The following is a 27718-nucleotide window of genomic DNA, read 5'->3' as shown; positions in this document are numbered from 1 at the left end:
CCATTACTGGATAACTTGTCAGTCCAAGGGACTCTAAAACATCATTTCCAGCAGCAATGAAGGCCTGAGGTAGAGCAGAGCAGACAATTCTGTGATGGTGTTGTGCAAAAAAATGGAGTTCTTTGTGTTTTGATGTTGTAGAAGTAAAAACTTACTTTAATTACTGATGAGGCTCAGTGCTCTTTGTAGGCCTCATCTGTACTGCTGATTAAACAAGGGCCAAGGAGCAGCACCTGGCCCCAAGATTATGTGACATTGACTGACATCTGTCTACGCTGCTTAGAACTAGGACCTCTAAAGCAGATTTGTTTTAAAGAGAGCTATTTAGAGTAGTACAAAACTGAGCTAGAGATCAAGTTAAAAAGTGGTGTGGATCATTGGGGTGGAGTGCTCAACACAGTCAATGGCTCTCTCTCATTTAGCAGCAGAGGTAAGCCCAGAGGACGCATATTTATTGAGAGAAACTTATCTAGGCACACACGGTTTCACTAAGACAGCTCATGCTAGATATAAAACTGATTGCCGTTCTGTGGGAGGCTATGAAACCAGTGGTTCATTGTTGTGGGCAGGAGGAAGCAGCACAGGTATCTCTCCCGAGTCCACTTCTGTTCAGTTGTTCCATTAGTGACCTGGATAATGAAATAGCGAGAGTGCCTATTAAATTTGCAGGAGATAGAAGACTGGGAGGAATTGCAAGTACACTGGAGACAGAACTACAATTCAGACAGATCTTGATGAACTGGGAAATTGGTCTGGAAAAAGTTAGGTAAAATTTAGTATGGACAAGTGCAAGAAAATGGGTACCATGAATAACCAACTGCAGAACTACTGGGTAGAGAGCAATTGACTAGATTCTTCGGTACAGGATTTTGAGGTTATTGTGCATCCCAAGATGAACATTAGCTACCTTTATAATCCTGTTGTGAAAAGCCCAATGCCATACCTTGGGATTGTTGAATACAGGTTTGGAAACTGTATTCAAGAAGGCTATGGACCATTGCTAGAGAGTCTGAAGGATAACAGCAGATATTATTAGAGAAACTGTTAGAAAAAATGTGATTTCTGGACAATGTTGAAAGTTTCAGGGTTATTAAATGTAAAAGGATAAGGGTACTGGTGGGGAAAGGAATAGTAAAACTTCTTGTAGGTTAAAGACTGGTGCAAAGATAAAGGTAATAATCTATGCCCTGTGTTCTTAATAGACTGGAAATGAAGCTATGGGCTTAAACTGCAGCAGGAAACTCAAGCTAGATTTCATGAAAGCTTTCTAATAGTAAGATTAGTTAAGCAATGGAATAGGTCTTGCAGCTCCCAACTCTTGTAGGGAGTTGCAGAATCTGCATTTATTGTGTCTTCAAAACCAAGCTGGATAAACATCTGTCTGAAATTGTGGAGGTATAGTTGAACCTGATTTAAAGAAAAATAGACTTGGGTGAACTCTCAGGGTCCTTCCAGCCCTGTTTTTAGGTGATGCTATGGCCATATTTTATACCTAAATTCACAGTGAAAACACACATGCTACTTTAGGTAGTATATATATATGTATTTTTAGTTTTCAAGATGACGCAGCCAATTACAGGTAGCCAACTTGTATACACTCTTATTTCCTAACACACATCACAAACCTGGGATGTTTCTTGCTTTTCACTCTTGTTCTTAAAGTCTCCCTGTGGCTTTCTCTGTTCACCTCTAAGTTTCCCACAGCTTGCAGAGAACAAGGAGGTAGAGATCTTCAGTGCACCTATCTTACATCAGAAGTTGTGTAGATGCAGTTGTAGGCAAGGTGCAGGCTTGCTTTGACTGAATAATCTTCCAGTCCACAGTAAATGCTACCTGTTACCTTACCTCCCTGTTTGGGAAACTCCCTGATTTCTTGGAAAACTGTTACAAATGTATTTTTCTTCTAATGCGCCCTTTTGAAGTTTTCCCAGGCTGGATTAAAAAACACAACAAACAAACAAACAAACCAAAAAAACAGCCAAAGGGTTCAGAGTTTATGCACGTTACTTATCTAATTGCTTTCTAAAGGAGTCAGAAATGCCAGGAGATGGCATGCTGCTTCAAAGCGTACAAAGCAATGTATGCCAATAGAGCTGAAGTTGCATCAGAGGAAAATGATGCTCCCTGCAGTAGCTGTTCCTCAGCATCTCTTGCTGTTGCTTGGTTTGGGAAGTAGATTGACTGCACCGTGATAAAGGACTTTGATTTCATTTTATTTTTCACAGCCCTTGCTGGCTTTTTAAAGACTTTGCCCTGTCTGTACTTCTTAGACAGTGAGCTAAAGACAGAAGAACAATTAACCCGTCATCTATAAGCTGAATAAAAAAAAAGCAGTAAGAAAAGAGAAAATCCCTTGAGCAAGCACGTTACTGCTTTTGGGATAAAACAGCAGTATGCGTTTCATACTGGCACATGCAAAGACTAATATGTGACAAGGTGACATTCTTTAAAATATTTCTTATTTCAGTTGTTTAATCTTCTCTTTGCTGACAAAGCTCCCTTTTTTCTTTTTGTGTAATGAAAGTCTCTGGCATGTTAGTCTAATTGAAATGACATGCAAAAGTTAAAAGTAAAATCAATTCTTTGTCACTGGAGCATCCCCAAGTGTTTAAAAGGGCATGTTAGCTGAGGAAAGGGAAGGTGTATGTTGACTAGTTAGAAACCAAAATCTTTTGCTATAGCAGTTTCTTTTAAGAAAATAAGAATCATTAATTTAGTGAAGATACATTTACCAGATTCAATTAATAAATGAATTCCATGAATAATTTAATTCAGACTTGGAATAGCTACAGTTGCAAATGTGTGAATGATGCTGGTTCTCTGTGGGTGAAAGAAAGGAATTGAAGACAAGGCATTTTAAGCTAATTCTGTGATTATTCCATCTTTGGAGTTCCAGGGAGAGAGAACTCCTCTGTTTTGAGACATTTTTGCCTGCTCTTCTAGTTGACCACGTTGCAGCCAGAGGAATTTTGGAAGGTTGTTTGTTTTTTTCAGTTTTGTCTTTAACTTTGGTCCTCAGAGCAGGAGCACTAGGTGCCAGTGCTGTAGCTTCAAGGCTGAGGTTTTCCTTTTCTGCTTAGCTATTCACTTTATCCCAAACATAAAATCTCAAACCAGATTTCTCTAAGCTGTGTTTAGCAATTGCATACAGGGTGTATGTCTGTCTGACTGTCCCAGTCTCTGCCACTGCAGCAGGGAGCAAAGCCACAAGGCATTTCAAGCAGGAGATCTGCATTATGAAGAGTGGCTTCCAAAGGCAGCCATATGTCCCTTTCATAAGCCATGAGAGTCATGGAAAAAAACAGTGTAAATTTAACAGGACTGATTTTTGCTGGAATGAAAGTTTAGCAATTAGAAAGTTTGTAATGGTTGGCGGTTCCTAAATGCTGTATCCACATCCCATCTTAATAGTTGATTTAGAAGTAGCTTGTGCTAGATAGCTGCATTAATGAGTGGAGCTTAAGTGTCAGAGACAGCCTAGCTTGTTTGACTTTCAAATTAACCTTAGGAAACGCTGCCTCATGAATATTAAAACTCAGCCTCCTGTGCCATGATCAATACATTAATTTTTATGTATGACCTCACAAAGATCCAGACTGTCAAGCTACAGGCATTTGTCCAATATTCTTGTGCAAACGTCAAGACAGACGGTTCTCAAAACCTCCTGTAATATTTCACATAATAATAGAAGTGTCTGCCTGTGCTGACCTCATCATATCAGAAGTGGAAACCCAGGCAAATGCTTGCTAAATGGGACAAACCGACTTGGCATTTTGACAGGAGCAATGAGATTGCCTAGACAGTATGGCAAGGTCCCTGTTTGGGCTTGTGTTGAGCCTAGATAACTGTTAGGTGGAGCAAACCAGTCTCCCCAGAAAAGTTAGTCTCCATGGAGGAAACAGAATGTATTCTTGTAGAATCAAATAGAGGCACACATTTGTATGAAAGCCAGGGAGTTAAGTATTTTAGCTAACAAAATTAAGTATTTTAATTAGCAAGCACAGTAACTTCAGACGCCTTCAGTGCAGACTACTATACCTGGACTAGTTATATGGATACTTCTATAGTTGGTGGGGAAACACAGGTATGTCAAGGGCATGATTCATCCCACTGCAATGTATGTGTCCCAAATAGGCCGGAAGAACCTTGCCTTAGGAGTTACCTTTTCTTTGCATGGTCTCTGAAGGGTGTCAAGGTGAATGGCTTAGATACAAATGTCTTCACACAAGATTTCAAAAGTGAGATGAAATGAACTCCCTTCTTCCCCTGGCTATAGGTGATACCAGCTCAAGAATAAAGAAGTGCAGTGACCCATTCAGGAGCTGAAACTGGCTACCAGTTCACACTGGAAAGGTGTTTAATGATATCTCAGAAACATCCCTTATTTATTTGGAATTCACTTTGAAGGACTACATATTCTAATGCTTTCAGGTCAACCTACCTTTTGAAATGCTAATCAGATGAGATTGGCCTTTACCAGGAGCAGATATTTGTATATCAAAGAGATTCTTTGCACACTTTCTGTCAGTCTGAATCAAGTTTAGATTACACTGATGCATTATTTTTAATGCTGATTCCTAGTAAAATCTTCTTTTCTACGTCATTAATGTTCTAATTACTTTTAGCCTAGTGTTAGTTAGCCATTACCATGCTCAGTATTGCACAAGGAAGTGAGTATTATTCATTCTAATGGTTCATTACCCCTCTATTTTTATGTACAAGAATCACAAAGCCCATGTCAGAAATAAAACTGCCTATATTGAGCATTGTAATACTGTTCAGGGCTGACGAGGTTTCCCTTCTCCTCCATCAAGGAGTCGAGTTTCCTGTGGAGGATGTGCTGAGGTGCACCAAGCCCACGTCCCCTGGAGGAATGTATATATTCCTCCACACCTTTCCTTGCACAGGTCACTTCAAGCAGACTGCAGAACATCTCACCGATAAGCAAGTACTGCATAGCAGCCGGTCGGCTTGGCTGCAGCCCACAGCCGAGGCACCTGACAGTGCAAGAATAGACTGAACTGGCATTTCTTCCAGCGCTTGTCCTTCCCTGCTAATGCAGCTGAATATCTGAGATGATCTTCTGCTGGGAATCTTTGAATGGTAGTGATTTTCTGATTAAACAAAACTAGACTCAGGGGAAGTTTGAACAGTCTGTTACAGAATACAGTTTTATTTCTTGATTCACTCCATTACTGAAGGAATAAGCCACCAAACCCAGGGATAAGGAACACCAGCACAACGGTTCTAGGTGACCAAAGACATATCTTGAGTAGTAAACTCCAGATTTCACAGCAGGTGCAGGACTGAATCCTCTGTTGGGAAAGTTCTATGTAAGCCAAAATTGGTTTCTCAGAACTATTGATGGTAAATATTTGTCAAATATGTTCATTTAAGTTGTTCATCCAACCTTGTAAAAATAAACAGACATATGAAAGTCCTCGTCTGAATAAAAACAATTTGTAAAGAAGATATAGGCCCAGATTTACTGAATACAAATTGATTGCAACAAGTTATTGTGTCTGCTCTGTTTATTGCCATCTGCCATCTGTTTGGAGCAATTGATACTCATTACTCATTCAAAGTACCCTGAAGTAACAGGCTTTCTAGTACTCAGCCTAGCAGACTTTCTCCAAGTACTGTTCATTTTAGTCTGGAAACATTTGTCTCTCCCACTACAGGTAATCAGCGAGTTTGAAGCCTCTCCCGACTCATTTTCCTACAGAATCCCCAACCTGAGCCGGAATCGCCAGTACAGTGTCTGGGTGGTAGCAGTGACTGCTGCAGGAAGAGGCAACAGCAGTGAGATTATCACTGTGGAACCGCTAGCTAAAGGTACGGTGACAGTGCTTTTTAAAGCAATCCAGAACTTTACAATGCTAATTACTGTTATAATTGACACATGGCTTCTTTATGCCTCATTGCTTACTGAGAGTGGGATTTGTCAGGAGTAACTTCAGTTCTCTCCAAAAGTTAGGTGACAACTCTCAGCTAATTGCCCAAGCTTTTGCTGTAGTCAGCAGAGAGAGAATGACGTGCTCCTCTAGGGGGTAATTCATCCCACCTACCTTAGAAGGAAATAAATTGCTTTTTGGAGCAATTTTTATCTTCTTTTGTTGGGTACAGAGGGTTTGCAGATGATCCCCCTCCCCTTCTGAATGTGTCTCTTTTTTTTCTTGGCATAAAAGATAACTTCTTTATCATTCCTCTCCTTACTAATATCTCTTGTGTACTCCACAAGTACTATCTTCTGTATAAAATAGTCTGATTAACATATCTAAACTCTGAACAATTGTTCTCAACTTGCATTAGCTTTGAAGTTTGCTGCTTCTATTTCAGATATGAAGAAGGGATAATGTGCCTCAAATCTTGCATATTTTTTTCCAGCTGTATTAGTTGTTCTATTAAAAGATATTGCTTGGGCCCATGAATTCTGCCTTATCTGTACTGTGAGATGTGATGCTTACAACACTGTAGCACCTTAGCTTGCAAATAGAGACCTAACGTTTTAGACAGCAAAATAAGAAGAGTCCCATCGGTACTCAATGTCTACATGGGGTCTTCAGACTGATTTTTTTTTCCCCCCACTCAAACTGATAATATCACAGCATGTGCCAGTATGAACAGTTCATTGCACAGGTCCCTAGAGTTGCAAAGTTAGATCCATTTAAATGACTTTACAGTTTTACAAGCCTGCTAATTCTTCAGTCATGTGGCTAATGATGTAGTAATGTAAAATCAAGTGTCTAGTGCTTTATGATGACAGATACTTTCTAAAAAAACTTTGGAGAACTTCAACCAAATGCAACCAACATGAAAGCACTTTCTGCATGGAAGAGCATACAACATCATCATAGGGAAGCTTGCCATTCCTACCTATCTAGGTGGTAGATAACCAGTCTGATGATGGAAAATTAACTACCAGAGCTATTGTCATGGCTGGCAGTGATGGTGTTTGGAGGGTACTATTTCAACACATGACATAGCTTCCCAATGCATAGGAGTTGCAGACAGGGTTCCTCAGGCTTGTGATGGGAAATTTCATGTCTTTTCTTCGCCACTTCTCTAGGCTAAAGTTTTTACCACATGAAATGGATATTTTTCAACATTGCTGGGAGACGTCTACAGTAACTACTTTGTTACTACTGTAGATCATAATGAACGATTTAACAGTGTAAATACGGGGAGGGTCTAGCAAGGTAGAGAGGCCTAAGTTGGAACAAGCAGGAAAATGCTTGCCCCTCTTACCACTGCTTACAGGGGTTTTTTCTGTCAGCTGAGAAGAGTCACTTTTACTTTCTGCTTCTTTCTGGCATTTTTTGTACAGTCTTTCAGATGATCCTTTCTCTTAGTAGCTACACATTGTTAATAGAGTGAGCTGAAGAATTTCTGAAAGGCTATGACACGTCTGAAGGACCTGAAAAATCTGGAGCTTTTCCATTGATTAATTTCTTGTAGGATAACTGCATACTACATTATGAACAGCAATGACACCAAAGTTGAGATCTTAAAAAGTGGATGAGGAGTGTAAAGGATATCTGTGAAGGAAGCTCATGAAAAAACACCTCAGGGAAACAGGGCAAAAGTTTCAGTGTGCTTCTCCTTTTAGGCCAGCTGTCACCTCTGTGTAATAAACGTGTGGTGATGAAAACAAAAAAGGGAAACAAAAATAAGCATAAAAATAGATGCTTGAATAAGAGCAAAACCAACTGTCAACAACATGGTGCAATACTAATAGATTTAGGATACAGGCAAACCCAGGATTGTGCAGGACCGCTGCACATAACACACTAGAAGTTCTCTTTCTCCATGTCCTATGCATTTAAAAAAGAGGGAAGTATTCAGACAAGATGAACTCAGAACAATGCAGTTTGCAGGTACCAAGATTCATAACCTCTAGTTATGAGGAAATGTAGTATGCAATTTCTCTCAGTTTGCCAAAAATAGAGAAGTTAAAAATTGACCTTCATGTACTTAAACTGAACAAGCTTACTAGAAACTGGAATTGATTCTGCTCCTCCAAAGTTTATTTAACATGATTCATGATGACAAATAAGTGAGCTTAAAAACAGCTTGTATGAAAACACAAGGGCACTTTAAGGAAAAATAATTAATTACTTCAATGTAGACAAGTCAGTGGGAACAAGGCTTTATTTTGAAGGAGGGAAGAGTGCATCCAGTCAGTGTTAGACGTAGTAGTGATACTGCAATATAAAGTCTGCATTAGATGATGCTCAGGACAAACCTCTCTTACATGCACTTAGGACTGAAAAAATGCTGAATAATCAATTTGTGGAGGTTGTGATGGATCCTAGGAATACTGAGAGATAGCAATTTTATGAACTTTGGATGTAGCCAGGTTAGAAATTATTGTATCACGTACAAGATTTCGTGTATGAATGCATCGCTGGACCTTTTAGAGAGCTGGGAGAAAGTGGTGGTCAGCGATAAGGGCAGTGGACGCACAATGAAGAAGGATGGGCAAAGCTAATAGCCTTGAAGACCTTTCTCACCCCCCAGTACATCTGAAGCAAGTAAAACATCACAGGGCTAGAAGGAATTATAGCTAAGAACACCCTACAGGCCATTACTGTGAAGTTGCTTTCTTCCTTTTTTTCTCAACTTATTTCACAGTAATTGTCCAAGTAATGATACCATCATGACAGCTAATGAGAGTTAACTTTGAATTGAATTATGTCAACTTAATTATAATCTCTTTAAGAACCCCTTTGAGAACAATGAGAATGTCTAGGTAGGGGTCTGATGTGAAATGGATAGTACAATTTAAATGAAAGCTTGATTCAAGTTAACATTTCTTTCTTTAGTGTCTCCATTTCTCAGAACAGATTGTTACTCTCTGTAATTAACTGACAAAAATAAGCAAAAAAACCCAACAAAAAGAAAATAATCATGGCAATGAAAGTTCAGTCTCCTGTAAGCAGGCTGCACCTCCGCCCCTCAAATTATGCTTCATTGCTGACTTGAAAGTTGTAGGTTTAGCCTATCAAATATATCTAAAAGACAGGAAATTTGCATGCACCTTGTTCCTCTTATTTCCAGAGCATGACTGGTGAATTTGGCAGCACATGATGATAACAGACCTAGACCCATGACAATCTGATCCTCTGGGGAGAACTCTCTGACTTTAATGTTGAGTTTCCCCTGTTCTTGTAGTCTACCTGAGCATTGATCTTGAACAGATTTGCCTCCTAGTCTATGTTGCTTTGTGTGTTTAATGTTTTTAAACAGAATGGGGGGCTCACATGGTAGTACACACACCCCATTTGTCCGTTTCTTTAATGGTTCATCATACTGGAATACACAGGATATTATTCTGTGAGAAAGTCAAAGAAAGAAACTCCTGACCCAGGGTATTCACTGATGGCTTTTGTATATGGATTAAGCTGAGCTGCAGTGAACTGTCATAGCTCTTGTTCAGTTTCCTATACAGTTTGCTTTTAAAATTCAGTTGTGCCCTCTAGAGAAAAAAAAAAAGAAAAAAAAAAAAAAGTATGTTACAGGCTCTTGCAAAGAATTTCTGCCTGTTTCTTATTCTATGGCAGTAAGTGTAGGTAATAGGATTCATAATTTAAACAAATAAACATGCAGAAAACTGCATTAGCATGAGTACGCTCTTCTGTGAAGGCACCTCTTTATCTTTAATCAATGATTGGGTAATTTGCAAAAAATAGGAACACACAGTGCTAACCCAGCACTATGCCATCTAATGTAAGGCTAGTGGTAGTCGGTAGGCATGTGGGTAGCTTCGATAACAAAGAGGTAAACCCTGCTGCTGAATTACCCACATGCTGTGTAAAGCTCCCTTGGCTCTAAAGTGAGACATCGGTGAGATTCAGGGTATTTTAACCTCATGGATGCCTGTTAGCATTTCAAACCTATTGCCTTCAGATGAATTTCACTAGACATCTATTTTGTTTCTAGTTTTCTTTTGTTTGTGTACCTGTTAGCAGTCTCAGAACATTATTGGAAGCTAAGCTGTAAAGAAAATTGGAGTTAAGAACTTCAGTGCTGTTTTACCATCTCTTTTTAAAGCACTCGGTACATGAAAGGAATAAGACAATCCATAGAAAGCTGTGAGTACTTTCACAAAAACAGTGTGGTATGCTTTTGTAATGTGCACTTCTGAGTTATGATCTCTGATCTTACCACTGGCTTAGACTTCTGTGAGGTTTGTGTTAACTTCCACACATCACTGTAAAATGGGACACACAGGATATTGAAAACCAGGAGCTACAATATAAATGCTCTTTGGAGATCTGATATCCAACCTATAACTTAAGGAAGAATTCACATTGAAATAACTGCTAAAAATAAAGGGATATCACAGAAAGTTTGCTAACCGTGGTGCCATGTCATGCTGAAGGCTTCAGCAGGATTCCTGCATTACATATGCTTTGTCCTAAAGTAACTGGCAGCAGTTGGAAATTGCTGGATATTTTGAGAAACACTGGAGATGTGGGAAAGCCAGGAAGAAAAGGATTAATAGTTAATTTTAAATGAGTTTTCAGGCTTCATGTTACTGAGGGAATTTTGCATGGAGCAAGAATTCGACCTTCTAACCACCATTGCTCAGAATGCACTGCAGCTACTAGGAGCAGTCCAGATGCATACAGATGTTTTGTAGATATTCACAGCTGACAGCATCTCCTGCTGCTTTTTAAAGATGGCATGAGTACCATTAGGCATCTCCTGTGACAAAAACCTGGCACCGCTGAAGACAAATAAGCCTTCTAACACTAACTTCAGTGGGGTCAGCATTTCACAGCATGTCTCTGGGTAGACTGAGCATTTTTCTGTTTCAGTTTAGCTTTGTTAATAAGCCCATGGGTTGTGGCAGTATAGGCCTGTGTAAACCTTTTCTAGAAGATATGGCCTTAGGACAGCCACAGTAGCAAACAAGGCTGTACCATGAGACTTACCCACTGGCCAGTGTCTTCGTATCACTCTGGTGTACCACCTCCTCAGGGCAGCACATGCCGCAGCACCGTCCTGCCGGGACTAAACACCGGAGCTGCCAGATGGAGGGAGCCAGGGGTCTTCAGCTGCTGTTTAGCCAGGATGGGACATGTCGATGCTTGGCTGTTAGGAAAGTAATGTTGTCCCATTAGCTAACTGTGACTTTGTCCATTACCCTAAATCTTTAAACAGCTACTTCTTGTGTTTTCAGTTAAAATTTTGACCAGAGAAAAATCTCTCAAGAAGCTTAGTCTTCAACAACGCTTGAAGAGAACATAGGCAACACAATCCAAACTGATCATATAATCTATGAAATCTTTTTATGAATATATCAAGTCCCACTGCAGCCTACTCAAGTAATTTCCCTGAACTCTTCAAGGCCTGTTCTTTTATGCGTGATTTTTTTTTTTAATTTTTTTTTTTTTTTTTTTAGATTAAATGTCCCAGTTATATTTGATGCTGGCTCTCATTTTCGTGTTTTTCTAATTGGTGCAAAATGGATTATTAAGTATAAATTCTGATCAGTGTGCAAGACTGAAACAGATCAGGATTAAAAATAGAGTATTTTGTGTATCCTTATTCAGTATGTGCCTTTGAAATATGTGTTTAGAGGCTAACAAGAAGTCTATTTCTATCAAGGGTCATACTTGAGTAGTAACATACAATGAAGCTCTAACACAACACTAGTGTTCCTGTATATTATAAACTGAAACTGCAGGAGTGATATTTATGTTGATATATTTAGGTGGTATGAGAGCTGACACAAATTAAACTGATTTAAAAGTTTGTTCATATTTGTGGACTTCAGATAGACTCTGCAATGTACTAACACATACATACATGAAGGTTTATTTTGCTTAATCCCATAGGTATTGTAACAGTGATGTATCAACAATTTAACTTTTGTAAGATACCTGTCTATTGTGGACACTTCCTGCTGGAAGCTTGCAGAGAAACATCCCTTGGACACAATTTTCATCCATAATTTCTACTATGAAACATATAAAAATCAGTAAAGATGATCAATAACTGATTTTGCTCTTTTTCTCTACAAGGACTCTTCCAGTCCTCCATCTATCTTTCTTTTAGTTATTTGCCTTCCACATACTAAAACTATAATATTTGTCCTTGAATAAATAGCTGATATTATGAGTTAAAAGGAATTGGTTTCCTAAAAACACAGCTGGAAACAGATTGGTTTGGTTTTCAACATTTAACTCTGGATGCAATTTTCCTTTCCAAGGGCTGTATGAATGAACACCTCATTTCAGTCTTTCATGCTCTCTTTTGCTCAGCTCCTGCCAGGATTTTGACATTCAGCGGCACAGTGACAACTCCCTGGATGAAGGACATTGTCCTCCCTTGCAAAGCCGTGGGAGACCCAGCTCCGACAGTCAAATGGATGAAGGATAGGTAACCAGCAACTAAATGTATAGCTCAAATAAAGCTCATTTGCTTAAAATCCTGAGGGCTGCAACAGGGGTGATCCTGGGTGACTGTGTCAGGAAGGAGAATGACCGTTTGCAGGGACTGCACACAGTCACGGTAGACGAGGAGTTCAGAAATTCCTTGAACTAAAACTAATTGGCTGTCGTGATTAGAAAGTATCAAAAGGGAGGAAGAGTTACGAAGAAGGGGTAAAGGTAAACATTCAAAACATAAAACCTAGGAGTCTTTTCTGGTTTAACTTCAGGCACACCAAACAGTTTTAGTCTGAGAAAGCAAAATGTCTGATGCATTGAATAGTGCTGTGAAGTTCAGTGTACATGAGTTGCACATATCTTGTCTTCTGTTATTCTGTTTTGATCTTTAGTTTCACAGCTTGACAGAGTCACTTGGAAACACACATGGACAATAATTTTCATCCAAGCAGTGATACTGCAGTGCTATGAAACCATCTTGTGCATTTATACAAATAGCTATTATTTTACAAGGATGAACTTTGTAGCCAGGAACTGCCTTTTACTCTTATTTTGGCACTTTTATGAAATAGCAGATAGTTAAGGAAGGAGTGAATTTCCGTTTTCACTCAAATTGGGGCGAGGATATGTACGTTCTTTAAGCAAATGGTGTGTGTCTCCCAACAGAAAATAGTCGTTTGCTGTCTTTTTTACAGAAGACATCCCCCCTCCTTTTTTCTTTCTTTCCATTCTTAGTTGCTTCAAAAAAAATCCAATTCTGAGTAATTTTGATTGTAACTTCTTTAATGTATGCATTTTGTTTCCTGTGAGGTAGTAACGGGACACCCAGTCTAGTGATGATTGATGGGCGAAGAAGCATCTTCAGCAATGGCAGCTTTGTCATCCGTACTGTGAAAGCAGAAGACTCTGGATACTACAGTTGCGTGGCCAGTAACAACTGGGGATCAGATGAAATAATTTTGAATTTGCAGGTACAAGGTAAGACTGTTGGATCTATCTCATAATTGTTATCACAGCTATTAACTGCTATGTGCTGGTAATGCATAGGTATGTCTGTTTGCAGATGTACGTAAAATATTAGTATTAATGTGTATTAATAAAAATTTCATTCTTCCAAATTAATAAATAAAATATTATGCAGGTGTGGCAGGTTGACCCTGGCTGAATGTCAGGTGCCCACCAAAGCCATTCTATCACTCCCCCCTCCTCAGCTGGACAGAGGAGAGAAAATATAACAAAGGGCTCGTGGGTCGAGATAAGGACAGGAGAGATCACTCACCAATTACCGTCACAGGCAAAACAGACTCAACTTGGGGAAAAGTAACTCAATTTATTACCAGTGAACCACAGTAGGGTAATAAGAAATAAAACCAAATCTCAGAACACCTTCCCTCCATCCGTCCCTTCTTCCCAGTCACAACCTCACTCCTGGACTCTCTACCTCTCCCCGCCAGCGGCACAGAGGGACAGGGAGTGGGGGTTACGGTCAGTTCATCACACATTGTCTCTGCCTCTTCATCCTGCTCAGGGGCAGGACTCATCACACTCTTCCCCTGCTCCAGCGTGTGGTCCCTCCCACGGCAAACAGTCCTCCACAAACTTCTCCAAAATGGGTGCTTCCCATGGGCTGCAGTTCTTCACAAACTGCTCCAGCATGGGTCCTTTCCACGGCACGCAGTCCTTCAGGAGCACAATGCTCCAGCGTGGGTCCCCCACGGCGTCACAAGTCCTGCCAGAAAACCTGCTCCGTGGGCTCCTCTTTCCACAGACCCACAGGTCCTCCCAGGAGCCTGCTCCAGCGCGGGATTCCCACAGGGTCACAGCCTCCTTCGGGAACCCACCTGCTCCGGTGTGGGGTCCTCTCTGGGCTGCAGGTGGAGATCTGCTCCACTGTGGACCTCCCTGGGCTGCAGGGGGACAGCCTGCCTCACCAGGGTCTTCCCCACGGGCTGCAGGGGAATCTCTGCTCCGGTGCCTGGAGCATCTCCTCCCCTCCTTCTGCACTGACCTGGGGGTCCGCAGGGCTGGTTCTCTTACGTGTTCTCACTCCTCTCTCTGGCTGCAGTTTCTGTCTATCCCAGCAACTTTTTTTCCCTTCTTTAATATGTTATCCCAGAGGCGCTACCACTATCACTGATGGGCTTGGCCTTGCCCAGCAGCAGGTCCATCTTGGAGCCAGCTGGTATTAGCTCTGTCGGACACAGGGGAAGCTTCCAGCAGCTTCTCACAGAAGCCACCCCTGCAGTCCTCTGGCAGCAGACTGCTGGACATAGCAGAGCATTTGTGACTTCTATCCTGTCTTGCTTACAGGCTGGTGTCTGTTGAGCAGTAACTACATCAGGGAAACGTCGGTTCCTGCCAGCCGCGGTCACCAACACCACCAGCCCCTTCCCACGCTTCAGTGGCGGTGACCGGAGGAGGTGTGACTGCCCTGTCGTCTCTCCTCCCTGGCTTTCCATCCCAGCGTTGCCACTGCTTCTTAGATCCTTTCCCATGACAGACACTACCCATGCCTCACTCCTTGTTCTTGAGGCAGCAAAGCTCAATTTTGTCTACTTTTCTGAGGAGCTTGGAGACCTCTAGTAACACTTGTTCAGAAAACATTCTGTAAAATGAGCCAGACAAAGTGCTACTGTGCATGACCAGAGCAGTGCGAAGGATTAGAAATAGGACCTTCCTTTTCTCCCCCTTTCACTTTCTGAACTCACAACTGCAGATGTAAAACACTTGGGTGAAGTGTTAGTACATATTTACTCTTCAGGGCTCTAACAAATATTCGACTAGATCTTTGAAGTTTCAGCTGCCATTCTCTATTTTAGCAAACACTATCCTCCACAGCCTTACTGGTTTTGTGCCATGGTTCTGGTTACCTCACTTGTGCAGCAGGACTAGCTAAATGATCCAGGCAGAAGTCAAAGATGAGCTCTCCAGGCTATAACTATCATATGATCATATTGGCTCATGATAGATTTGTCAAGGGGAAAAGAAAGCTGGCTACTCTGCCACTTTCTGCCCCTGACCATTGAGTCCTGGAAACCCAGACACTATACACTGGTGCAATTTGGGGTTACTTAGGCTGAGCCTAAACTGTCCCAGTTCCCAGTCCTGTTTGCAGTCCCAATTCCCTGTCCCAATTCCCAGTCCCAGTTCTCCCTACCCTGGTCAACTTGTTGAGATATAGCATGGCTCCTTCTCTGCCCTGTCATGCTGGATTTTCCTCTGAAGGAAACTGGACACTGGGCAGAGGATGGAAGATGAGACCTCTGTCTTACGCCTGCGCTCTGTGAGGAGCTGGTCCTGGTAACCATGCAATTCTTATGTCCCACGGTTTAGACAGAGCCAGAATGTTTATGGGGAGCAGCAAAACTGAACTGTTGCCAGGTTTGTTCAGCCTTTGCTGATAGAGTTGTGACTTCTTTATACCAATAACCTCAGTGAATAGATGGTGTGATCTGGAAGAAGTATGTATCTGCCTCCAATCACAGATCTACCTATGGTACCTAGTTAGCATTCACAGTTACACTGGCAGAAACTCTTGTTATGCACCTTTTTTTTTTTTTTTACTTTTGCAATAATACACTGCAAACACATGCATGAGTGGGGCATCATTTGCAAGTGGACACCTGTTTTCCACCACTAAAAATTTGGCTTGTCCGTAAAACAGATATGGAAAATAATGAAAAATAATGATTGGGTAGCTCATATGCCATTTAGGTCTGACAGGACAGATACAAAAATTCAGAGAAAAGAAGGGTTAAGAACTGAAAGACACAATTGTGTTGAAAATTAAATATAAAAAATGAAAGCTTGTCTGCTCTTGTCTTAACCAAGGATGTCAGCCAAACAGACACTTTGACAGAAATAATTTGCATTTTTTGCAACTCAAACCAGTGATTTGATAAACGACTGCTAGAAGGGATTAAGATCACATCTAATAATTTGAATCTATTTTCTATTTTTAACTATTTCCCATCTAGTTCCACCAGACCAGCCAAGACTTACTGTATCCAAAACTACATCTTCCTCTATCACTCTTTCCTGGATACCTGGAGACAATGGTGGCAGTTCTATCCGAGGTAATATAATTCAGGTTAATTGCAACTTCTTAGTAAATTATCATATGTTGATAGGATTAGTATATAATTATGAATGGCTACCAAAAAAAAGAAAAACAAAGCAATCTGTATTGCTGTCAGCGCTTAATGTGCACTATCATTGTGATAACAGCTTTCAGTAAATTGCAGTTTCTTTTTGTGGTGATTTAATCACAGATTTAATCACTCTCTTCCAGCATACCCTCAGCTGTTATGACAGTTACTTTCTCTGATTTTCCAGACATGTAATTGCTAACCATTCATTTTTGAGGGTCCAGGTTCATCATCGGGTCTTTGTTGCTGATTGAAGGGTATTTAGAAATGCCTATCCCTGTCTTTTCCCTTTGAAAATGATCATAAAAATGGTATTTAAGCTATCGTAAGGGTAGGCAAACTGTATTGCCGGGTATCTTTTAGTCAGGGGAGAGCTGTATGTCTCCCCATGCACAGGGTTTTTCTAGTTTTATTAGGTCTTTAAAATGGCTTGTCATATTACCTACAGAATTTGTGGTTTGTGTCTGGCTTATCGTTGCCATTTGTGCTTTTCCTCCAGGTTATATTTTGCAGTACTCAGAAGATAACAGTGAGCAGTGGGGTAGTTTTCCCATTAGCCCTAGTGAAAGGTCCTACCGTTTAGAAACATTGAAATGTGGCACTTGGTACAAGTTTACTTTAACTGCTCAGAACGGAGTGGGGCCAGGACGCATCAGCGAGATCATTGAGGCCAAAACGCTTGGAAAAGGTATGTTGATTTCCATCCCCTTTGCTCACTTAAAGCTCTTGCATTCTGCTGTAGATCTTGGTTCGATGAGAAGGCAGACTTGGATATTTTAATATTATTGGCTTTGGAAACATTTCCAGATGTGTCCATGCTGTGACAGAAGAAGCTGTTGCTGCGGGACTTGAAGCCATCCCGGCTGATATTCTAGCCTTATTTCTCTAGTATTTTTTTTCTAAGATGGGTTGGCAGATATTTGGGAAAGGAGTGTCTCCACTGTCATAGGCTATAGCAATTCCAACTGCTGCTATTGCCATAAGGAAATTTTTTCTTCTCTTCTTGTAAAAATTCAGGGGTTTATTTGTCTGGATGTTGAAGGAAGAGGGGGAGTATATTTATGTGTGGAGGAAATAGAGCCAATGTCTTATTTCTGCTCCAAGCTGGTATTGCAGGAGCCATGCAAGCAGCACCCTTTGGAACAGGATAAGTGTTAGAAACAAAGCAAAAGTTTGCATAACACTCTGCACATCAAACCAGCCAAAATTTGTGGAATTCTTAGCTAACTCAGCAATATCTCCCTTGGTCCTGCTTGCTGAGGGTAGTTCCACCTTGAAAATATGTGTCAGAATTATGAAGAAATTTGGCAACAGATCCACTTGAAGATGCACTCCAGGAAGTTTTACCTCTAAGTCAACAAAGTGCAGTAGCTTTGCATAAGGGTCTGAGGATCACCTCATCTTGCATCTCTTCACCGGTTGTAAGAAATACTCTCATTTGGAAGCATTTTCATAATAAAGATAGTTTACTCTGATACGTGTGTCTGCCCTTCTCTATGCTCTTCATCACACCTGTGCTGTTGCAGGTCTCCCAAGCATCACAGCAAGGTGGACATTTCATTTGACACTCAGTGGCATAGGGAAGACCTTGTATGCAGTAGATGTGAATGGTTTGACTTGCTGAAGCCCAGGGGAGACTGCAGGTCAGCTGCATACATGCTGAGATTATTGGTGGCCAGGGAGAATGGTCTGCTGACCTTAAAGAAAGGGACATTTAAAGAAGTAGAAGTTGAGCGTTCTTATTTTCGTTGCATAAATGTAAGGTTTGCATATGCTTCAAATAACATCTAAATGGATCATGAGAAAGCAGATCTCTCAACCTTTTGAGTTTCTCTGGGACTTGATATATATATGCCTGGAAACTACCTGTGTTACATTTACAGAGTGAGTCAGGTACAGTGTGATTTAGAATGCTGAGATTCTCAGTCATGTAGGAGCTCCAGAAGCATTTCTGTCCAAAGCTATGAACAAAGCCAATTGAAATAGTTCATAACATATGGCAGGAATCACCACTTTTGTTTAGATTCCTGTAGAATTTATAAAAGAGAGTACATTTCAGTACGTCTCATCAAGGCACAAGAATGGCAAAAAGACCCCCATAGGATAAGTTATGCTCTATTATATAGCATATATATATGCTATATACTATAGATATATAGATACCTACTATATAGAATAAAATAGCACATTAGAGATGATTTTCATCACATTAGGTGTAACTTCCTATAGTAAAAATACTGGGTTTGGTAAGCGGTTAGCAATAATACTTTTAAGTACACTACAGCAGTATTTAATATAAATAACATTTGTTGATGACCTGTCTTGTCCACCTACTCTCATTATTTCAATTCTAAGGTGTCATTTTTACTGTTGTTACTCCTGTATTATGTAAACTGTCAAAAAAACTTTAATGTCTATATCGACAGAGACCAACATTTGATCCCAAATCAGGACAAGTAAATAGAAATGTCAACCTCTTTCTGAATGGAAACATCTTAACTCAGAAATACAAAATTCAAAGTATATATGATTTTCAAATGTTTCATTTGCAATGTCAACATATTAATATTTTTTAAAAAATTATGTTTACTTGCAAGTTCTTCAAAATTGTAATTTTCTGCAAATGAAAGCCTCTGTACTCTCAAAAAAATTGTGTTCAATTTGACTTCAAAAGAAGACTAGAGCACCAGTGGACAAACTTCAAGTGTATTTGTCTTTTATTGTATTTCTACATACTGTTCTGAACCCTTTTTTTATATCTTAGCAGTGAGCAGGGGCATTTACCGATATGAAGTGTCTGCACTAGATTTACAAGCTGGGTCATGCCAGTCCATGCAAACTGTCCAGTCAGGTCTATGCAGAGATGTATGGATATTTTTTTCACATATGGATTTGAAAATATAGTTTGTGAATCTGGCACAAAGTGTGAAAAAACATTTAAGGCACCAGGTGAAAAGAAGTTGAGTATATAGATATTAAGTTTAAGATGATTTTAAGACTGTCCTAGAAATTATTATCTTAATTTTATATTTTTTAGAGTCTTGTATCTGTAATACTTAAGCATTTCACTTGAACTATATCATTGCTTCTAGAGCCACAGTTTTCAAAGGAACAAGAGCTCTTTGCTAGTATCAACACCACGAGAGTGAGGCTGAACCTGATAGGCTGGAATGATGGTGGCTGCCCCATCACCTCCTTCACCCTGGAGTACCGGCCATTTGGGACAACAGTCTGGACCACCGCTCAGCGGACATCCCTGTCAAAGTCCTACATACTGTATGACCTGCAGGAGGCAACCTGGTATGAACTGCAAATGAGAGTGTGCAACAGTGCTGGCTGTGCAGAGAAACAAGCCAAATTTGCAACACTCAACTATGATGGCAGTAAGTATGTCTTTTTCTTTATATCTGAGATACTGTTTTTACTCTAGTTTCTTGGGTCATTTTTTTTGCTTGTCTTTCTTTTTCTCCCCCATAAAACCCTTTTTGAACCTGCTAGCCATGCTGACAGAAGGGTAACAGTCTCAAAGACATAAAAAGCCTACTGATTTCATGACAACAGGCTGCCAGCAGAAAAGAAGAATTGTTTATTTGTCCTCACTGAGGAAAAGCTCCAGCACCAAAGTCAACCAACCATGAGACATGTAACAGTAGGACACTAGGTGTCATTAGTTCCAGTGGTCTCAGAAGCACTTGCTAGTATTTCATGCATCTCTTCCATGAAATTTTGGTCTCCCATACAATTGGTTCCTGCAGCCATTCACAGCACCGACTGGCCTCATTGCTATTCCATGCAATGTCCTTGTGACACAGCTCAAAACCCATTATGGGACACAACGGAGCAGCTAACTAGCTTGTCATCCCGGAAAGCCTCCGGACAACATCCTCCAACATCCTCCAAGGGCAAAGCAATGACGATGCTATTATCCCTACTTACAGACAGGGGACAGTGAAACTAATGGCCGTGACAGATGGCTCTGTCATGCCCAGCAGCAGGGCACAGGGGATGAAGGAATTGTTGCGTCTTGCCCTTCTGCCAGGGGTTAGTGCCCACCCTGCAAAAGCCAGAACAAGAAGGCAAGAGGAAACATGCCAATTTGTCAGTCGCTCCAGCTTGTATCCCGGCATGTTTATTGAAACTGGTGGTGGCACATGTGTGCTTTTGCTGGCTTTATAGTGGGAAATGGATGTATTTCTGGCGAAAAGGCAGTCCAGATGGCTCCAGATGGCAATCTCTTGAATTGCTCTAGCGTGAATTGCCAAAGCTTTTCTGGAGACACTCAGTGTAAAATGTTGTTGTGTTGCCAGGGATATTGTGCTGTATTGTGCAACCACTTGGCAACATCTGTACTGTAAATTAAACAACAGGATTAGTGAGCAAGTTAAAACAAGAACTGGTAATTGTCCAGCGACAGCACCAATTTGCTAATTGTTCATAACTCTGTGTCGGCAACACATCTCCCTGCCACGGTTTTGTCTTACAGAAACCAGCAGTCTCCAAGACAATACCCACGTATGGCTCAGGCAAGAGCAAGAAACAGGGACCATTCCCAGTAAGAAGTGTGGGATATGAATCAGGCAGGGTTTAAACCTCAGCATCTTCCACATCCTCTCATGCTATCTCAGTTTTTGCACTAGGTACTGATCAGTTCTTGCAGATAATTAACAACACATGCCCTCACAGCTCACCCTTTTGCAAAAAGCACATCTTTTTCTGTGAAAATATAATTTTGGTAAGCTGCCACACAGGTCTCATGTTATTTCAGACAGTCTAAAAAATTAAGAGAAAGATTTTGTCTCAGCACTTTAGAGGCCTACAGGAAACCAAGATCCAAGCAGTTATTATACAAATGAGGCCAGGTCTTGTCAGGTAGACCTAGGACCTGTTTTACTGAGCAGTATAAAAGTTGTCAATAAAAACTGTTTCAAGTCTTATGAGTTAATTTCTTGCCACTCTACTTAGCCTATCCTCTTTTCTTTCCAGTACCTTTCTACAGGCAGCATCCAACTTTCAGTGATCATTTTTTACATCCACAGTTATTGATACATATATATGACTGGGGCAAACAGTCTTAAGCCATACCTGAAAATGAGATTATATGAAAAGGCAGGTCCTGAGCCTGAAATTCCCACTGACAGCAGTGAAATCAAATGTATTCTTATGATGAACTGGTTTGAAATGTTGCCAGACTCTGCTTTTTGGTTAGATGATGATACTTAGCGTGGTTTCACATGCTGTGACCTGCACACTGTTTGATTTTGTGTGTTGCTGTATGGCATCTTTAAAAGTGAGATAATGAAACAATAAAAATGTTTGTAGCATTAAATTTCCTGGGCCACTGCTTCTGGTCAGCTAGAAAATTTCTCATTTACAGCATTAATGGTTTTGTTTGTCAAGCATGCCCTGCCAGGACTATAGTGTGCCTTAGAGAGGCAACATGTTCTCAAACACTGATCACAAGTTTAAGAGAGGAAAACATGGATGGAAAAACAAATTTCAGTTTTCAAATTTTCTGAATTCATTACATTTGATGCAGAAGGAAAATGATAAACATTATTATTATTATCATTATTGAAAATTAAGATAGTCTGTTTCCACATAAGATTTCATAGAAGAACTATTCCAGTGCTTCTAAAGCAGAAGTTGTCCCTACAGAATCCCAGCTCCTCATTCATTTGTTCCTTAGTAAGCTGTGTAGGCTTAAGGCACTTCAGAGTTGGAAAACAGTGTCTGATTAGAAATCAACATTTTCTGTCAGTACTTCACACAGAAACTTTTGGTTTCATAGAGAGTGAATTTTTCATTTACAGAAAGCATGCCAGTGGAAACTTCTTGGCCAGCTCCACTTTTGAGTGCTGACCCTGCCTCTACCATTGATTTGTCTTGTGATGTAAGATTAATCCCTTCCAGCTTCTAGGGTCACAGCTGCCCTTAGGATAAAACAGATGCAAGGGTAGTACTTTGAAGATTAGATAATATGTGTATGAAAGTTCTAGGATACCAAATGCTAAGAACAGGCCTAGGAGCTTTAGCAGTCTTAAGATGAAGCTTTTGTAAACTTTGTAGAAATCCTTGAGTTATGTGGTCTTTCAGTCATTCTGTTTGGAGTGCAGTAGCTGATTGTTATCTGTGATAGAGCTCCTGAGAAATACCAGGGCTAAGTATCCTTTACCTTAAATCTCTTCGTAGTGAATTAGGTCAAAAGGTTAATGACAGATCTACGTGCGACTTTTTGCTTTCCGTTCATAGATATTTCAGCTAACCATTTTCAGCTTACAGATTTTATGACCTTCCTGCCCCTTGTTTTTCAGAACATTTGCACTCAATACTTAAGGAGTTATTTTTAGCAATGTGCAGCTGTAGCATGCAGCACTACAAGCAAAGGAGCTTCCTGACTCAGAGATCAGCTACTCAGTAGCCCTGACATTAAATCAGATCAGCTTGGTAGCTGCTCTAAACTATGTTAATTGATTCTATCCCACCAGGGGACTTCCTACCATGAGGACCAGTTAGGACATGGAAAATGCTTGGTAGTCCTAAAGTCACAGGGTGCAGTGGAAGATGCTGGAAGGGCTGCAACACAGGGGAAAATCGGGTCAGAGACATTCAAATTACAGCTTCTATGAAGCGTCAGTAAAGCAGGCCAATAAAGGGCAATGAAGGTGAATTGACCTGGGAAAAAAAAAACCCTCCCAAATTTCTGGGACTTTGTTCTGAGAAAAGCTGTTACTATTCCACTCATAGCCAACACCTAGAATGACAACAAAAGTTTAAATGGTGTTTTCTCAATGGATAGCAGGTTTAGTTTTGGTAATTTCTAATACAATTGTTGAATATCCACAAATGGATAATGTGAAGGATATATAAACTTGCGGTATGTTTTTTTAATTAAGCTTGTACTGCCTGTATATAACATTATGAGGTTTACACTTTATTTGGAAGAGGTATGGAAAATGATAGTCACTTACCTAAACACTTAAGGTTTAACTGAAATTAAGGCCACTCTTAATTTGATTTTCATTAAATTATTAAGGAGAGCAAGACATAATTTTAGGTAATCTTGAACCCAACAGTCCTTAGCCAATCATCGGTGTGACTTTAATTCAGAGCAAAATTTGGCCCTTTAGTATTCTGGAGTGTTTAGGAGGATTTAGAGGCAGTTATTAGTACTACCTTCAGGAGCTTGAAGTCCTTTCCATTTCTTCATCTGATCATTTTCTTTGCCTTTAGAGTAGTGCAAAAACTGCATCTCCTTTAAGACAAGATAAAAATTCCTGCTGTGCATTTATTCCAAGAAATGGAAAATTAGAAAAAGAAGGAAAATTATGGGGAAGAACTGCAATGGAACAGTAGAAAAATATTCAAAATGCAATTGTAAGAAAATAAATTTTCCAAAGTACCTGATACAGGTTTGGATGGTTGTACCTTTTCTGTTTATCTTCTTCCCTTTAGGGAACTACTCTTCTCATTATATGCAACTCAAATAGCACTTCTGAAAAAATATGACTTAGAATTCTACATTTTCACTGTGGTTATAGCATCACATTGTACTACATCATAGCACAATTTTTTTTTCTTATACTGTATGGTACATAATGAGATATAACTATATCGCTCAATGCAGCAATTAAAATGTAAAAATGATGTGCCGGTTTTTCTATCTCACCGTCCTATCCTTTTAGCAAGTAGCCATTTTTATGTTTCAGTAGCTGGTTAAAATTGAATAGCTTCCATCGAAAGTCATCACAGTTCACAATACTTGCGTGTTTCTATCCATTTCAAACAAATCTGCATTTTATAGCCTCATTTGTGGTTGCATTCAGCAGTTTAATAGTAATCAGGAAATGAGTGAGAAGTCTTCCATGGCTAAACAGCCTTCCAAAGAAAGTGCTGCATTCTTCTCACATCCTTTAGAAGTAAAGAAAAAAAGAATGGAAAAGTTCAAGTATTGTATATCACCAGGAAGCTAGTTATATTCAAAATGCAAATATGTCCCAAAATGAAAAAGTGAGCTGCCTGCCAATGCCAGTAGTTTGTAGATTCATTCCCCTCAATTCACTCTCAAAATTTGATTGTTTCTATCCAGTGTTACTCTCCTGTTTTACTGATGAGTATAATGTCAGCCACTCTTTAGCAAATTAGCATCAGGTTGGCTATCTGAATTTCAGATCAATATCACTGCTGCACCCCTAAGATGTGATATAAGAAAGCTTCTGTGCAAAGGATTCATCTGATGTATGTAGCACAAAATGAACTTTGTCAAGTATGTTCCTTACAAAGAAAAGGCTAGCAGAAAGTATGAATATGTTGCAGCAGTGCTATTTTCCCATAGTAAGGAGTAACTTATATAGGTAGTAATTCTGAGATCTCTTACAGCTTTCTAATGGTTTAATATGACTTAAAATTAATCATAGCATTTGTCTGTATAATGGGCATGGTTTTCTTTCATCAGTGAATGCACTTCTCGATTTCTGATAATCTGTGAGTCTCTGCAGTCAGCACCTTGTTACCAGTGTGACTGGTTACATGTGCGTGGCCGTTACACGTGCAAACACAGCATCTGCCCTGAACCTGACAAATCCTTCTTAATGTTCTGCATGCAGCTGAAGCATATAACGTGCCGTATTCCCTGAAAACTCAATCTTTTGTCTTCATTAATAGGCATCTAATATCATGACACTGTTTCCAGGTACAATCCCTCCACTCATTAAGTCAGTTGTGCAAAGTGAGGAAGGGCTGGCAACCAACGAAGGGCTAAAGATGCTGGTGACCATCTCCTGTATCTTGGTTGGGGTCTTGCTGCTTTTTGTGATGCTGCTGATCGTGCGGCGGAGGAGGAGGGAGCAGAGACTGAAGAGGCTGCGAGGTAAGACGAGAGCTGTGGCACTTATGTCTACATACACGTACCCCTGAACATGAAAGTACAAGTGGGGCTGCATGTGACCAAACTGTTCAATCCCCAGTTGGTATAATTCTCCTACAATATGTAACAGATATGAGGCAACAAAGCATATGTGTTTTCTACAGAAATTCCTTCTTTTTCTTTTGGTAGTAAGTTTTTTAAAAAATCACTCATGTATGCATTGTTATTATTTAGCATGGGGGAAAGGACGATAAGTGTCATGTGTTGGTGTTTGTTTGTTTGTTTTCCTTTCTTTGTTGTTGTTTGTTTCCCTTGTGAATGGTCTCAATAATCTAAAATCATATTTTTTTGTCAAAGGATAAAATCCAATGTTCTGAAGGTGGGGGAATTTCAGTTTTCCAGCAGATGCAAACCATGATTCCCAAATTGTAAAGTGAAAGTAGCCACATGTTAGTAGGTTAGAAAACACAACCAGATATTCTCAGATGTTACCACATCTTTTTCCCTATGATGTGTTCTAACAGGACTCTTACAACAACACTTTGTTGTTCACTGCCCTTTCATTGTCACTGATCTGTACTTTTCTCCAATCCTTATTAAAATTCAAGTGTTTGCTGTGTGAATAAGTTTTAGAACTGTGAAGTTTTTCAACTTTATCAGTCTTCTAGTAAATACCACTGGCTGAGCCACAACCAGGTTTTTGACCCTTGCAATCTGCCGCCTCTGCACTTGGCCTTGCATGTTTTGCACTAGCACACAACAGCAGACCTTACACTGAAGGTATTTGGGAAAAAGCCTTTCAAATCACATACTGAATAAATAGTAAAGCAGTTTATCACCTGCAAAAATAAGTCTAATAATTTCCAAGAGCCACCAAAATGTTTAGTTACTTGTATTTTAACCAAAATGTGATTGTGATATATATTAAAGCCAACACCAACCCTGTGTATTCCATCTCAGCTTAGCACTTATGTGTCTTTCTTTTGGGTCTCATTTCGTCTTTTGTAACAATATTTTTGATGTTTTTACAAAGAGACAGGGATACAGGGCTTTTAGGCATGGGCAAATTTGTAGATCAAAGAGGACAACTAGCCTTATGGTTCATACACAGCTCTGGAAATCAGGACATCTGGATGCTTTAGCTTGTATAATAAATTTCTCATTCAAATCCTTTTAAATAATTTACCTCTGTGCAGCTTTTTTCACCAAAAAAAGTGGTAGGTGAAGGGTGAAGAAAGTATTATCTTATCTTGTCAGAAATACTGTGGAATTCCATCCAGTAACAAGCAGGATATTTTGAGCTCCTTGGCTCCAGGAAATGATGGCTATGCACATTTAGTTTTTCATGGTTTATTTACAAGTATTCATAGATTCTTGAGTTACAGTCCCTTAAGAAGGCTGACAATCACTGGCCAGTATGGCTTTTGCATAATGTAAGACTTCTCTGAATTATTTCTTCTAAGAATATAGGAATTTCAAAAAATATCTGAGCTTCACTTAAACATAGGCAGTGGCAAAGAATTCATCAGTACTTTTGATAAAAGCCATCAGGATTTAACTACCATTTCTGTAAAAGCTGTGTCTCACTACTTATCTGAATTTGTCAAGCTATGGCTTGACATCCCAGCCATCTGGTCCTGTTATACTTCTGTCTGATGTACAAGGACTGAAATTCATTTTTGTATCATATTTTCGGTCTCTGAGGGTATTCCTTTTACATGGTGGTAACCAAGTAATTTCTTAATGTTTTAATTGGTAAATGAAACAGATGAATCTTCTTTAATTTTTCTCTCTAGTTTTCCCATCATTTATTAATTTCAAGGCTTTTATCTGGTCCCTTTGCAATCTTTAGGTAGCTTTCCTCATCTGTGTATGCTAGAAATTAACATAATCTTCCAGCAACAGACAGCATCAGATAGAGAGGTAACAGCCTTTCTTCTTTCCCTTTATGGTCTTCTGTCTATATCTGCAAGGATCACCTTTTTGGGTACAGCACTGTTTTAAGAATTTGCATTTAACATCTTATCCCTTGAGAGCATCTGACAATTCTCTGATTACAGTGCAACAGGATAACATTCTCCATTGTACAGCCATGGTGTGTGTTCTTGATATATGACCTCATACAGGTCTCAACAGATACATTGCTAACTTGTGGCCAGCCTACCTGATGATCCAGATTGTTATGCCTTAGTGACCTGGCATTTTCATTATATTTTAGCTACCTAATTCTTGTGTCATTTTCAAACTTTTATCGGATATTATTTCATTAACTCCAGACAACTGAAGTACCAACAGTGTTATGTCCTATG

At 39.9% G+C, this 27718-nt stretch overlaps 1 protein-coding gene across 3 annotated transcripts in view; it reads left to right on the top strand.

Annotated features, from left to right (window-relative positions):
* Positions 1-27718, top strand: part of DSCAM (DS cell adhesion molecule) — a 491765-nt gene that overhangs the window by 422813 nt on the left and 41234 nt on the right. For 2 of the 3 annotated variants that reach the window (XM_049835149.1, XM_049835148.1), the window contains exons 21-27: positions 5682-5835; positions 12273-12390; positions 13213-13376; positions 16376-16474; positions 17046-17234; positions 19639-19929; positions 25236-25412. In XM_049835149.1, the coding sequence (XP_049691106.1) occupies positions 5682-5835; positions 12273-12390; positions 13213-13376; positions 16376-16474; positions 17046-17234; positions 19639-19929; positions 25236-25412 (1192 nt within the window). Of the gene's footprint in view, positions 1-5681; positions 5836-12272; positions 12391-13208; positions 13377-16375; positions 16475-17045; positions 17235-19638; positions 19930-25235; positions 25413-27718 lie in introns of those variants that run through there. The other variant, XM_049835150.1, reaches the window with a different exon arrangement.

The sequence above is a fragment of the Accipiter gentilis genome, chromosome 32 (genome assembly GCF_929443795.1).
Source record: "Accipiter gentilis chromosome 32, bAccGen1.1, whole genome shotgun sequence".
In the NCBI taxonomy this organism is placed as follows: domain Eukaryota; kingdom Metazoa; phylum Chordata; class Aves; order Accipitriformes; family Accipitridae; genus Astur; species Astur gentilis.
The sequence above is the reverse complement of the archived record's forward strand: the minus strand, read 5'-3'. Positions and strand labels throughout refer to the sequence as shown.